At 34.5% G+C, this 15,402-nt stretch overlaps 1 protein-coding gene across 3 annotated transcripts in view; it reads left to right on the top strand.

The window, feature by feature from the left end:
* Positions 1–15,402, top strand: part of LOC115225977 — a 52,448-nt gene that overhangs the window by 29,059 nt on the left and 7,987 nt on the right. For all 3 annotated transcript variants that reach the window (XM_036499664.1, XM_036499666.1, XM_029796954.2), the window contains 9 exons: positions 2,224–2,486; positions 4,207–4,311; positions 5,214–5,323; positions 6,585–6,663; positions 6,953–7,069; positions 8,324–8,411; positions 9,281–9,382; positions 11,065–11,104; positions 13,129–13,275. In XM_036499664.1, coding sequence (XP_036355557.1) covers positions 2,224–2,486; positions 4,207–4,311; positions 5,214–5,323; positions 6,585–6,663; positions 6,953–7,069; positions 8,324–8,411; positions 9,281–9,382; positions 11,065–11,104; positions 13,129–13,275 — 1,051 coding nt within the window. The remainder of the gene's footprint in view (positions 1–2,223; positions 2,487–4,206; positions 4,312–5,213; positions 5,324–6,584; positions 6,664–6,952; positions 7,070–8,323; positions 8,412–9,280; positions 9,383–11,064; positions 11,105–13,128; positions 13,276–15,402) is intronic.

The following is a 15,402-nucleotide window of genomic DNA, read 5'->3' as shown; positions in this document are numbered from 1 at the left end:
TCTGTGAGAAAGTTAGAGATGGATAAATAAGATTGATATTAGAAATGGTTACTGAAGTAGTTAATGTGTTTACTGGCTGGACATCATCTGAGTCTGACATATTTACCATCATATTTACTAAAGCCCTCCTCTACATCTGTTTTACTCATCCCTTCTCTCTCACACTCATGCAACCTTTAACCACCCCTTCTAATTCTATTATCTACTGTGTTATTTTACTGTTGTAAATGTGTATAATATTAAGATACAATACCTTTTAGATCATTTTTCTTTATGCTTTAATCGAATGTTAATGTATACTTTTAAAGTCAATGATTTAATATAATATTCCACAAATTACTACATTAATTTTATGATCAGATCTTTTTGGTATGAATTGTTTCCACTTTAATTTCAAAATTTCTACACAGATTTTGTTTTTGATGCCAAGTACTAAAGTCACAACTGCTTTTTAGAGAGAGAAATTAACAATAAACAATTACAAATGTTTAAGTACTTAATTTTTTTAATAATATTAGTCAGATCCATCCTCTCTCTTGCTGTGGTGATATTATGGAGAGTATCAGTTTTTTTGTTTGTTTTTGACATGCAACTACAACAAATCACAAACTGTTATTGTTTTTTGAGAAATGAATAATGATGTTACAAAACCTTTAACCCTTTCGTTACCAAACCGCCCAAAGCCGCCCGAAAAAAATTTTGGTTAATGTGACCAAACCGCCCAAATTTACCTATTCATATTTAAATGAGAATATCAGAGCAAATCTCTTTAGTACATTCATGAAAACACGTGATTATGTTTCGTAAACAGTTAATCTACAGTTTTGTACAACGATCGACATGTAATTTTAATTCCCTGAATTTTGGGAGATTTTTTTCCACATTTTTTCAGCATCGATTTTTCTTCAACTTTGAAAATGGATAGGAGTTTCATGTTATCAAGCATTGATTCCGAATTGGAAAATTTGTGAAACAAATACTGGGTACTGTTGTGGATTTAGTTTTTATACAGGGAAACTAATGTTAGTCAGCATGGCTTAGGGTATGATGTGGTCTGGAAGTTATTGTTTGAAGCGATCAATGCGGAAACAAACTTACGCAGATTGTAAACAAACACAAAATGGGGGGTTCAAATTTCGGAAAATTTGTGAAGCAAATACTGGGTACTGCGTGGATTTAGTTTTTATACAGGGAAAATAATGTTAGTCAGCATGGCCTAGGGAACGATGTGGTCTGGAATTTATCACTTCCATACCATAACCAGGGCCGTATATTATTTTTTGACCGATTTCTTTAGTTCGGTCAAACTTACGGTGAATTCCAGTATTTCAGTTTATTCCACCTTTATGGTACACCTGTTGTGCATTAAATTCAACTGATGATATAGTGCTGTGCACATTTCTTCTTTATCAAAATTTTGTTGCATACCCATTTGAATATTAGCTGATGATTCATTTTCTATGGTGATGTTTAAACAAAATTTTAATATTTTTACCTTTTGCTCAATTTACCTGGATTTACCTGTAATTAAAGTCACTTTGAGACAAAAGTTATGCAATAGAATTGATTAAGAACCCTTTCTTTAATTATGTTCCAAATATCACATTAACATATTGATAAGTAAAAAAAGTTACAGTTATTTAATGAAACAAGCCTAGATTCATGATTATTTTAGAATTTAATTGAAACTCATGAGGGGTGTATTTTGGTCAGAAATATAGTAACGAAAGGGTTAAAGATGGAAATTAATGAAGTTTTGTGATGCACTACAAACTTATAACTAACCATAAACATTAAACACAAACCGTAAACTCCAAAATGGTTGCTATGTAAACATATAGGAAATATGTTTGGTGGGTGAGATGTTGAGAATAGATAAATCTGATCGGCTAAAATTTCAGTCTTTAAGATTTAAGGTTTTTAACTGTTTCATTATTAATTTCTCAATAAAATGATTAGGACCGTCATAATTGACATGGGAAACTACGTATGTGTATAAGTTTTAATAAAATTGGGAAAAGCAGTTCAAAGAGAAAAGTTTCTTATTTCTTCCTTTCATAGAAATTTTAGTCTCTTCTCTCTGGTATTCTGTGAAGATAGGCTCATTCTCTGTTTCTGCTATTTATTTTGAAAGGTATGTTAACATGTATGGTCCTATACTCTAGAACGTATATAACTTAATATTTTATATCATTTCATAAACTATATTTTGTATCATTTCAGATGTGTCTGATATTATGGATGAGAAACCTGATTTTTTGATTGGAAACATTTCTCATGAAGATGTTTTGAATTTATCACCGGAAAATAAACAACCGCAATCATATTCACAAGTACCTTCAAGATCTGGCTCCATGATGACTGATAGAAGTATAACAGATATTAGAAACAGCATTTCCACAGTGAATAATATCTCAGACTCTACATTATGCAGTCGTCTTTTAATGAACATGCACTTTCCCCATTTGGAAAAGCCTTTGTCTTTAGTAAGTATTATTTTCAGGTTTGAACATGCTTTATAATGAAAATGACTTTTATCAATATTCAGAACATTTTATGTCAAAATTATTGCCAAGATCAGGAGCCATAACAGGTTATAGTGACAGTTTTTTGACTTATAAGCTGAAAGGTTTGTACTTTGGTCTATATGTTGACCAATATAAGCTGTAAAAAGGTATCATGGGTAGATAGAATGTTTTTGTAATCATCAGTACCAATGTATACTTAAGAAATATTTTGGCTTACTATGTTGAGATAATCCTTCTAGGCATAAAAATGTTTGCCAGATGCAATGATTGTCACCTTTGACTGGGATGAATTCCATTAAACCAAGATATGGTGGGGTTGAAAAAAAGTTAACCAAATCATTATGAACTTCAGTTGTTGAGCAAATGCTTGCTCAATCTTGATTTTCAGTATAAATACGGACCGTGAAAGTGTGGTCCATCAATCCAGTTCTCCTGCAGATGCAGAAAATTAAATGTGAGCAGAAGTTCTTGTTTCCTCTCTTAATTGAGACTTATGATAAATGTATGGAACTTCTGTGTTTTATTCTTTTTCTGTTATTGTGTGTGTGTGTGTGTGTGTTTGTGTATGTATGTACATTTACATCAGTAGAACCTCAAAGATAAACAAATGTTACCAGAAAGACAAACTTTTCCTCTACTGTTATCTATATTAATTCAAGAGTGAAAAATGTGTTTTACTTCAACTGCAGTTATAAATACAGTGCATGTATCATCTTTGTTATAATGTCCACTTTTTCACTTGCATGAATCAGACAGAATTTGATGAGGCAGATCTTCTAGAGTCTGATGCCCATCCTGTCATTGACCCCACTTGTTTTGGAGCAACATAATATTTCCCCCATGGCCTGATATGTTTTCTCAGAAGACTGGAAACAAGGAGCACCTTTTGTATGACAAAGGTACTTGTTGACAACTACCACATGATCTCAAGACAAAGAGACAAATACACACACACCTTGTTACTTCTTCAAATTACTTGTATTCAGCCTTTTTCATGTGTTAATAATGTACACAAGTTCCTGATTATATACAACTTCATATGAGAATTTACTAAAATCATAATTGGAGATTCCACTTTGAATACAGTGATAAATTGTGAATTTGAAAAGTATATTTTCGCTACATATAGTGAATAAAGCACTTACTAAGTTACATAAGTTATTGATTTCTGGGGACATTGTAGATTTATATACAGATGGAAATGCTCTTCCTAACTCCCATCATTTCTTTATAATTTCTTTCAAATTTTGGTACAAGGACAACAATTTTAAGGAAGTGTCCAGTCAATTACTTCAACCCCGGTCCTTAACTGCTACTTTATTTTATCAACTCTGAAAAGATAAAAGGCAAAGTTGACCATGACAGGATTTGAACAGACTGTAGAGAGTTGGAAAACATGCAGCCAAGCATTTTGTCCGGTATGCTAACAATTTAACCAGCTCACTACCTTAAACATCTCTATATAATGAAATAGGCAAGTGTGGTCTCCTGACCATGTTAAAGAGGCTATAACTCTAAGAACTGACTAGGGCTAGGACAATCTATTGAACTCCTACGGACATGGAAAATAGATATGATGATTATAATGATGTGTAAAAATTTCAAATTTAAGAATTTAGGATAATTTTCATCATTTAGTTTTCAAAAAAGTTTTAATCAAACCCATGTTTTATTGTAGATGGAAGTTGAAACAATTGAAGATCTTCTGTTTCTGGTTGGTATTGATCGAGTAGGGAATGTTGTATTGGAGTGTCGGCAATCTAATATATATGAAACTTCAGTGGTAAACTACTTTTGTTACTTGTATATTTTCATACTTTTACTACTGGCTTTGCATATTATTTTACATAACAGCTTAAAATATTTAGACAGTGGAAATTAATGACCTCTTTTAATTTCTGGCTGTCATAACCATCATTGTTTTAGTGTCCATTTTTCCATGCTTACATGGAAAAGTGAACATTGAATCCATTTAAAAAGTAAGTTTCTTTTGTAAGGATTAAAAAAATTTTTTATGACTTAATCAGAACCCAAAACAAATGTTAAGGACTTTTAAAAGGCATTTGTTCGAGGTGGAGTGGGATGGAAGGAAAAGAAATCTTGGGTTGCTGCAGTAATACAATACACATCAATATATTTGAGTTACCTGCAAATTGGAGGAAATTTTGTTAAAGGTACCAAAGAAGACCAGCATTTTTTAAGGCATTTGATCAGAGCAAAATATCTGCTCCAGCATGTCATGCAAATATGGAAACTTTTTACAACCAGCTTACTCATGGTAGCATTGACAAACATTAAAAATGGAAAAAAAACCCTGCCCATTTAGGATTGTCCCTGGTTCTATGATATAAATTTCCTCTTTTAAAGGGATGTATATTAAATCTTGCATCAAAATATTCCAAATACCAGCTTAATAAGTGCAAAATTATTTAATAAAAGAGTTAAAAAATTTTATGGACTGTGGCTAATGTGTTTTTAAAGAAAATATTTTTACTTTTTCTATAGAATTACTGGATTATTTTTTTGTTTGAACTTTAACAATATTTTTAAAAAGCCATTTAAGAAAAACTTTTTTGATGAACATAAACATTTTATTTCTGTTTTTAGTTTTTTAACATTTTATTTTTGTGATAAGAAAATGCAGCTCTTTCATTTAAACATTTCATTTTAATCTTTCTTATTTAGGTTACTGAGCCTCATACCATTGAAGAAAAAATGGAGTTAGCTTGCGTACTTCATCCTGAATATCAGTGTATTTTGAAAAGTCATGAACAGTTGAAATCTGATGGCGAAAGGTGATTTTTTTCTCTTTAACTTTGTATTTAAAATTGCAGGTGTGCTATAGTATTGTGCCAGCTTCAGCATTCTATCTTCATCAGAAGAAGAGATTGGTCAAATAGACAAATTTGCTATCTTCAATTTGGTTTCTGTGCTTATCCTTACTATTTGTCATAAATGTTGGATAATGACTGATAAAGTACAATCAGGAATGCAACAGAATGAAATGGGGTTCCTCTGAAGAATTTCTAGAGTGATGTTATTCAACAGAGTGCATATCTTGGAGATTATGGAGTCTTTCCAGATAGTGCTACTATTTCTCTGCATTGAGTGATCACAGCTTCGGCACTATGGGCATGTGATTAAAATGTTGCAGGAAAGAATCCCAAAATGGATTCTTCAAGGCAAGTCCACTAGCAGAAGATCAAGAAGTAGACTAAGAATGAGTTGGTTGGATAACATTCACAGTCCTCGCTGGTTATGCTTGGGAATTCAGCAGGAAATTTATGACAATTGCTTCTAATAGAATCATATGGAGAGGGTGCCCAAGGACTCTACCTTCATGACCTCCCAAAAAACTGGGCAGTAAAAATAGGTGGATGGATATTAAATATTGTTTGTTTTTGTCTGTAGTATGAAATCATTTCATGGTTCAGATTTCTGTATGTACTTCTGAGCAAGTGTGTGTATGTGCCTGTGCATGTCTGTCTGCATATTTGTGCTTGAGTGTGAATGTGTCTTTGGACCTAATTGTATATGTGTATGTAAAACAGGTGACCAAAACAGTGTAATCTTTTAATCAGAAAATACTTCAATATCAAACAGTTTAAGAAAGCCTTTCTGACAGTGTTTTCCAAAGTAGATTCATAGTCATTTTGATTAACCCTTTAGCATTCAGATTATTCTGTCAACAGCACTTATTTATTCACATTGTTTTGAATTAATCATGCATCTTCTTGCAGCTTCGAGATTTTCATGATGTGATTGCTTATTTTTGAAGTATATGTAGGGTAGGTGTGAGAGGTTGCATCTGGCTGGTTTGAACATAACACAGAATACTTAAGCTGGCTATGGCTAGTTTGATTGCTAAAGGATTAGGGATGTAATTCTTTATTCATATAGAAAAGGAAACACTTCTTGCAGCAGTGTTTGCGTACTCTTTGTCATTTAAAGTGAAGCATACATGTTTAAATTGAAAAACCAAATATTTCTTCAAAAATATTTACAAAATTTAATGTACAATTCTGTTTAATCTTAGGAATATTTATTATTTTTTAGATTTATGAAACAATTTAAAGATCCAGAGCTTCTCTATGGTTTCAGAAATGTTTTAGAAGAAAGGGAAAAGACAAGTTCAGTACGTTTTGAAGTTTTCAGTATGCATTTTCATTTATCTTCCCCAAAACGGTATTTATTTATTATTAACCTTTCACATCACTATATTTTTATGTACCCACCCAATGCAAACTGTGCATTTAATGGAGTTCGTTCCAACACATTTCTTGTACACTGCACATGCACGCTTCATTGTTCTTTGCACCTCACAACTTGCAATCAACATCCTTATTTTCCTAATATTCATCTTCATACCTTCTACCTGCAGTTTTTTTTTCTTATGATATAATATATTTTATTTTTAATTGCAGAAAGAAGATATAAAGAAGCAACTTTTGGCAGATTTCAAAATGTGTAAGCAAAGAACTGATAAGAAAATGAAGCAGAAAAAAATTGAATACTTTAATGACTTGACTTCAGCCTACACAGTAAGTTGGGCATGTTATAAACTCTTATCAAGTTTTGATACATTGAAGCAAATAAAATACCATTATTAAGAATATGCTGTTTTAATGGGATTTGAACATGTGGCTGTGAGGTTAACAAGCTTGCTTAGCAACCACTTGGATTTGGGCTTACCCCTGCTAGGCAGCACCTTGAACAAGTTCTACTGTAACCCCAGACCAACCAATGCTCTGTGAGTGAATTTTGTTGGTAGAGAGAAATTGTGTGTAAGCATGATGTCTACAAGTGTGTGTGTGTGTTTCTTTGTGTCTGTGTTTGTTCCTTCTCCGTCCTGCTTGACAACTGGTGTTGGCTTGTTTACATCCCTGTAACTCAGCAGTTCCTCTAAAACCCTTGCAGACAGTGCCCTAGCATGGCTGCAGACCAGTGACTGAAACAAGTTAAAGGTGAATGGTAAATTTAGTCAGTCGAGTAAGGGCAGTGCCCATGATGTTTACAGAACCTTCCACACTGGTATTTGGAGGAAAGGAAGTTAGCCTCATACTAGGTACATCTTGAATGCACGCAATGAAGTGTACTCTGCTAAAGGCAACTGAGGCTGGATCATGATAGTAAACATGATTACTATCCAAAAACAGAAACGGTCCCTCTGACTGGCTTTCATACAGTCAACCAAGTTTTACTCCTAATTCTTTGGTCATCTCAAGATTATCATAGAAGATGCATACTTAAAGTACCATGCAGTGGGATCAAGCAATTGAGGAAGAATGAATTGAATATAATCTGTTGCATTTGAAATTTTAATTGATGTGAAAGTGCTAGACTGTTAAAGGCACTTAAATACAGGAAGATATGTGATGATAATGAAGTGGGGGAGAATGTACCATGAACTGATGGAAAGACATGTTTGGTAGAATGCAGTAGAGAGTGTCTCATCTTTGACTCATGGTGTGATAACTTTGGATGTGTTTCGATCTTGTTACATCTCATCAGCTAAGCATTGTATGACTTACTGCAGATTTAAGTTGACTTGAAATATTTAGGATTTTTTTACAAATAAATACCAAATGATATAATTTAAAAGAATGATTGTAAGGGGTGGGATACCTGCTGCTTGAAAACTAATTAAAGTGGGCATTAATAGATTTAGTCTTGTGAACCAAAGAATTTTAATTAAAATTAAACCCATAGTGTGAATAATGAATCATTATCTTAATGATTAACTCTAGTTAAGAAAGGATTATTGATTATTTATTCCTTATTTTCTCTTCCCTCAGGATAAATTGAAACTGATGGAAAAAGCCAATTCTGAAATAGTGGACATTACTTCAAAATTGGACCAACAAATAGATAGTTTGGATAATGGTATAAACGTTTATTTTTCAAAAGAATTGTTTTCATTGAAATCCTTCATTAAAAATTACACTATGCTAAATAATATTTTTTTTTCTCACAAGCCTCATAAAACTGGGTTTCCAAGTGATTGAGATCACAACATTTTCCCTGAATGGGACACTGGTCTGTTGCAGAGTTCAAAGCCAGTAATTTTGATGAGAAGATGCAAGTTAATGGGCATCAACCTCACTATTTAACTGGGACTTTATTTTATTAGTCCTGAAGGAATGAAAGGCTAAGTTGATCCTGGCAAGATTTGAACTCAGAGTGTAAAGAACTAGAAGAAATGCTGCTATGCATTTTATCTGATGTGCTAATGATTCTGCCAGCTTGCTGCTTTATGCTAAACAAAGAATTATAGATTTAGTGGAAAACATGTTAAACAAGGCTTTGAGTTTACATTTTATCTCAGTTTATTGCTGTAACACAGATTGGGGAAGATAATTTGCCATAGTGAGGAAGACAATTTGCATTTGGTATGTGCTCTATACACACCGAGAACCAATATGGCTTTGTGAGCAATTGTATATCATGAAAATGTTATCTAACATTTAAAGAAAATAGTATAAAAGGAAATTGCTATTATATTTGATGGCATATTAAATGCAGCATATGTTCAGGTGAATATTTTTTAGTGCATTAAAGCATGTAATATAGGTTCAACATTGCATATAAGACTTGGAGAGATTTTTGCAAGATTTTTTTAGGGAAAAAAAAAGTGCTTCTGATATGCCATCAGCTATTAGATATTAAGATGTCAAAATTAAAAGTTGAATAAAATTGTATCTAGGTACATTATCATATTTTGAAGATCTTTTTCTGCTTTTGCTCTCTTAAAGTATTGAAAGATTTTGAGGAAAAAATTGAACTGTTAAATTCTACAAGTGAATATTCTGAAGCTCAAATAAAATGTTACAAGGAAGGTAGAAAATATCTGGACGGTAAGTAATACAATAGAAATTATTTCTTTTGCAAAGTGGGGTGTGTTACATTGTGTGAGTGTAATCAGTATAATTCTCTGAAAACTTTAATCACTGGTATCGCATAATCATTGCCAAATTTACATCTCAAACATTAGGCCTCTTCTTCAGGACCAGAAAATAGTTCGGTTCCTGAATAATTAAAGACTTTCTACAAAACCATTCCAATTTTTTTAATTGCTTTTGCATGACTTAATGAAGCCAAGATTATGATTGCCTTTCTAGTCTTAGTAACATGATGAAGTGCACCTGATACACTTTTGTAAAGAGGTTGGAGACAGGAAAGGTATCTAGTTATAGAAACCATGCCAAGATGAAGTATATGGGTGCCAATGTATAAGAACACGGGCTCCCTATAAAAAAGAACCATGGAGACCCAGGTAACCTATTGCCACTGTGAAAAGCATATTAAAATGAGGATGATGATATGTCAGAGGAAGAAGGGCAGCAGTGTTCAAGGCCACTAAAACTGATAAGTTATTCCTCAGAACAGAGACCTTACCTAAATTACTGTAATAGAATACTCTATTAGCACTAGGGGCTAGGTGTTTGTATTAGAATATGTGTTGTTACATCATCATCATTTAATATCCGATTTCCATGCTGGCATGGTTTGGACAGTTTGACTGAAAACTGATAAGTAGGGGTGGGGATAGCTGCACCAGGTTCCAATCTGATTTGGCAAAGTTTCTATGGCTGGATGTCCTTCTTAACACCAACCACTCTGAGAGTGTAGTGGGTGTCTTTTACATGCCACCGGCACAGGTGCCGATGACATAACACTGGCATCAACTGCATCTACTACCCAGATATTTGGGAAGGTGTTATTACAAGAACATAAGCATAGTGGGCTGGATTAAAATAGTTTTTTGGCTTATTGTAAAGATTCATTTGTCAGTGCACCAGACACAATTTCCAGTTGTTAATTCTGTTATGTAAATTACTGATGTACAAGCAGTGTTTACTTTTCATGCTAAAATGCAAATATAAGCAAACATGCATACACACATGCACGCACGGGCACGACAGGCTTCTTTTAGCTTCCATCTTCCAAATCCACATAGGTTTTGTGTTGTCCTTAGCTGTTGTGGAAGGTGTCCAAGGTGCTCTACAGTGGGATTGAACTTAAAACCATATGGTTGCTAAGTAAGCCTCAAACACACAGCCATACCTATGTGTGTGTGTGTATGTATATCACTGATTACCGAGACCGACCAGGCTATCAGATGTTGTTACACATCGCTGGTCACAATGCGCTTCGCATTGTTTTAGCCTTCAAATGACGCCAACTCGCTGGCTAAGCGAGCAGGCCAGTGTATGTATGTGTGTGTATATATATATATATATATATATATACACACACACACACACACACACACACACACACACACACACACACACACACACACACACACACACACACGCATGCATGTATGTGAGTGAAAGTTGTTTCTATTTCTTACATGAAATTGAGCAATATATGATGTTGATGTGTTTACATTCCTCTCATAAGTCAGTGCTATCAAAATAGTGTATTAAGAAAACATAGCAGAAAATGCACTTATAGTGCACACATATTTGCTGATATTTCTGTGATATATAGTTGATTAATAATTTATTTTATGGCTTTTTTACTTTTGTAGAAGCTGAATCCATAAAAAAAGAGGAAGGCATACTTTCTTTGTAAGTATCTATTTTGGATGGTGAAGATAAATTTTTCAGAGATTGTGTTACAAAAGAGTTTATTGATAATAAGGATTATACTAAATATAATGTCAAGTTGAGTGTGTTGTCTTATAAATAGTAACTGAAGAGAACAAATATAATCACATAAACTTTGTTCCAGTACATTACATGTGTCATGCTTTTATCTAGGCTGGGACCGTGCCACACATCCCATCACATGCAATGTTTATTTCCTGTTGGTGCTATCAGTCTGAGTATGTTATATCTGGTTTATTGTCCAGCCTGTTTTAATATATTTCAAGGTTTTTTGATAGTGATTGTAGCAGAACCAACAAGTGGACTTGTTGGAGTTTGTGTTGTAAAAGAATAGGGTTTGTGTTTTGTTTGAGGAAATGATAGTCATATACACAAAAGATGTTTGATTTGATTATTTATTGTCAGAAACTGAATTAGCAATTATAATTTCTGTACAGCCAATTGATTACTGATGGCAGACTTGTTGCTCCCCAAATGCATACAATTCTCATACAATTCTCCAAAATGCTCTAAGACCTTACCTGAATTAGAGTCAGAATACAAAGCTGTTAATTAGGTCAATGAATTGAAGTTATTAGATCAAGTAGGATGCCTTGTGGTATTTGTTTTGACTATATGCTGTGTTTAAATCACATCAAGGTCTACTTTACCTTTCATCTTTTTAGAGGAGATAAAAAAAAAGAAAAAGAAGGTATCCAGGATGGTGGATTGATGGGACAATAAGAATGTTGGACTGGATGTCCTGCAGTATTTGTTCTAGTACTTTGCATTTTGAGTTCAAATGCTGCCATTGGCCAGTTTAACTCCACCACTTGGCACCTTTGATGCTTTTAGAAGAGTTCATTCTGTTGCGAGCTTTCTGACCAGGTCTTTGGTTTAAGGATAACTTTCTCCTCACTAGTGTCAGAGGATCTGTAAAGGGTCAAAGACTTTAAAAATACCTAACCATCTCTTTCTCAGACCCACAGCCAGTGAGAGGAAGTGTTTATGTAGTTAATCAACCTGTATGTTGTTGCAGTAAAAGTCTCTACATAGACTCCTATACTATCTTTAAAGTAATGACTGTATGAACAAGTCTATCATAAAGATGATAGATTATTTCCTCCATTGGTTTTGAGGATGAGCATTCAGTTGTTTGCTTAATTGAATGTTGAATTTGTTAAATCAACACATAAGTGAATGAGTATACCACAGACATATGACAATTCCCAAACTAAGTCTGTGATATGACAAGGCTGGACTTTTAAACTGCAGATGCAATCTATCTCATGAGCTTACATGCAGTTTCTGGCTTCCCAATTTCATTACCTGAGGTCATGGTAAAGATACTTGCCCAAGATACCAAGCAGTGGGATTGAATCTAGGACCTCATGATCGTGAAACAAGTTTCTTAACCACTCAGCTGTGTCTGTATACACATAAATATGAAATATTAAGATGATATACATGTAGCTTAAATAACAATCATGCAATGAATGTAACTAACTCTACTGATCTTGGACACCTGATATTTATGTATCTGGAAGTCAAGAACTGTGGGCTGCTTCAAAGGATTGAACAGTAATATAGATTTTTATATAGAACTGATTGTGGCTACTTAACAGCACCATTGTTGCTTCTACAAGAAAAATAATCCCAGGCATTTTGTTCACTCTTTTATACAAAATATAAGAAACTATACATCTCTGAATGCTCCACATATCTTATTTACTAATTTTTAAGGTTAACGAAACTCTTAAGAGATATTTTTTTTAATGCTGCTGGTGATGGTGACTAGCTGTAGTGAATCCTAACATGCCAAAAAGGTCAAATATGGGAGAAAGAGTCCCAAATCCAGTATGCTAGATTTGCTAAGTTTCAGTTTTGTCAAAAGAAACCTTGCTGTCATTCTATTTGGATTTAACAAAACTATTTAATGTGACATGGTTTAATTATGAATTATTGATTGCTTTTAATTTATTGATGCTGGCTGGGTCTCTTTACAGGAAATGCACTCAGTTAACCGCTGAGAAAGTTAAATTAGTTGAAACCTGCAAAAAACTGGATGATACTTACCGCCAATTACAGAATGGAGAGACTCCTGAACAATTGTCCCTTGAGAAGAAAGATATTGAACTTGAAATTTATTCCATGTAAGTTTCTAGTTATTATCAGTGTTGAGAAACCTTGTGTGCATAAAAGTAGGAAGGATGGCTCAGTTTGTAACTGAGTAGTTTATATATAGAACTAATAATTTGTGAATTCAAACCCTATTAATTTTGCTACATCTCTTATATTGAAGTCAAAATAAAAATAAAAAAAAAGAAAAGAAAAAGAACAGATCATATCCATAGACTCAGACATGGCTTTATGGATAAGAATTTTGCTTTACAACCACCTGGTTTTGGTTTCAGCCCTTCTGCATGGTACTTTGCGCTGCCATTTTCAACTATATCCCAAAACCTATTGTATGTATCTTTTATCTTTTACTTGTTTCAGTCATCAGACTGCACCCATACTGGGGTACTGCCTTGAAGAATTTTAGTTGAATGGATTCAACCCCCCCCCCCCCGTACTTATTTTTATTTTAAGCCTAGTATTGGTTCATTCCATATATAATGCGTTCTTTTTCAATTGTATGAACTAAAAGTTGGAGGGGATGGGATAAACGACTTGCATCAACTTGCTATAAAAGCAGGTCGTAATTTTACCTTGTATTTATTCTTAGTGCAAGTTTTGAAGAGTGCAGTTCGATTTTAGCAGTTATTTTTTCAAAGCTATAATGGAAGTGACAAAGTAGCATATTCAGCATATTTTGCTTTATGAGTTCAATAAAGGTAACAATGCAACAGAAAGTGCAAGGAATATTAATGCAGTATATGGGGATTGGACAATAAATGTAAGCCAATGTCAACGGTGGTTCCAGAAATTTCAAGGCAGAAACTACAGCCTAGAAGATGAGTCTTGTCCTGGAAGGTGGAACAAAATCTCATCGTAACTGTTGAGGAACTGACAGAGAAGCTTGGATTTGGTAATTCAACCATTCATCGACACCTGTGTGCCGTCAGAAGAGTCAGTAATTTGGGTCAATGGGTACCTCACAAACTTTCCAAGTCTAATTGTGTGCAGAGAGTGAATGAATGTGTGTTCTTCTTTGATGTCACATCTCACGAATGAACCTTTTTTTTTGGACTAAATAGTGACTGGTGAGAAGGTGTTATCTGTTTGGTGGGATATGAAAAGTTTAGTCCATTTTGAATTTTTCAACCCAAACCAAATGATAACAAAAGAGATCTACTGCAAGCAGCTTGAGCAACTTAAGTCAGCAATAGAAGGAAAACGACCATTTTTGGTTTCAAGACGAAAGGTGTTCTTCCATTAGGATAATGCTCGGCCACATACAGCAAGGATGATATTCCAAAGGCTAGAGCAGTTCGAATGGGAAACGATGCCCCACCCACCATATTTGCCGTACATTGAAAAATAAAAGTATAAACAAAAGACGCATTATTTATGGGATGACCCATTACTTATTTTCTCAGTCTCTTTTTCCTAAACTGCTAAGTTACAGGGATGTAAACACATCAACACTAGTTGTCAATTGGTGTTGGGAGACATAGACACACACACACATGCATACGACAGGCTTCTTTCAGTTTCCATCTACCAAATATATTCACAAGGCTTTCCTTGGCCTGAGGCTATAGTAGAAGACACTTGTCCAAGGTGTCACACTGGCACTGAACCCGGAGCCATGTAGTTGGGAAGCAAACTTCTTACCACACAGCCATGTCTGTGCCTGTCTCTCTCTCCTTTCTCCCCTTCCCCCTCTCTATCTATATCATCATCATCATCATCATCGTTTAGCGTCCGCTTTCCATGCTGGCATGGGTTGGACGGTACAACTGGGGTCTGGGAAGCCAGAAGGCTGCACCAGGCCCAGTCTGATCTGGGAATGTTTCTACGGCTGGATGCCCTTCCTAATGCCAACCACTCCATGAGTGCAGTGGGTGCTTTTTACGTGCCACCAGCACGGAGGCCAGGCAAGGCTGGCAACGGCCACGATCGGATGGTGCTTTTTACATGCCACCAGCACGGAAGCCAGTTGAGGCGGTGCTGGCAACGGCCACGTTCGGATATATATATATATATGAGAAATTATGCTAAACAAATTTATATCCTTTCTTCCATACATATACTTCACCTTTGTGATTATTTGCAACCAGAGTGAAGGTGTGTGACTTAGTGATTAGAGTGTTCTGCTCACAATCATAAGTTCG

Source organism: Octopus sinensis, linkage group LG2, assembly GCF_006345805.1.
Source record: "Octopus sinensis linkage group LG2, ASM634580v1, whole genome shotgun sequence".
In the NCBI taxonomy this organism is placed as follows: Eukaryota; Metazoa; Mollusca; class Cephalopoda; order Octopoda; family Octopodidae; genus Octopus; species Octopus sinensis.
Note: the sequence above shows the minus strand (reverse complement) of the source record. Positions and strands in the feature narration are given on the sequence as shown.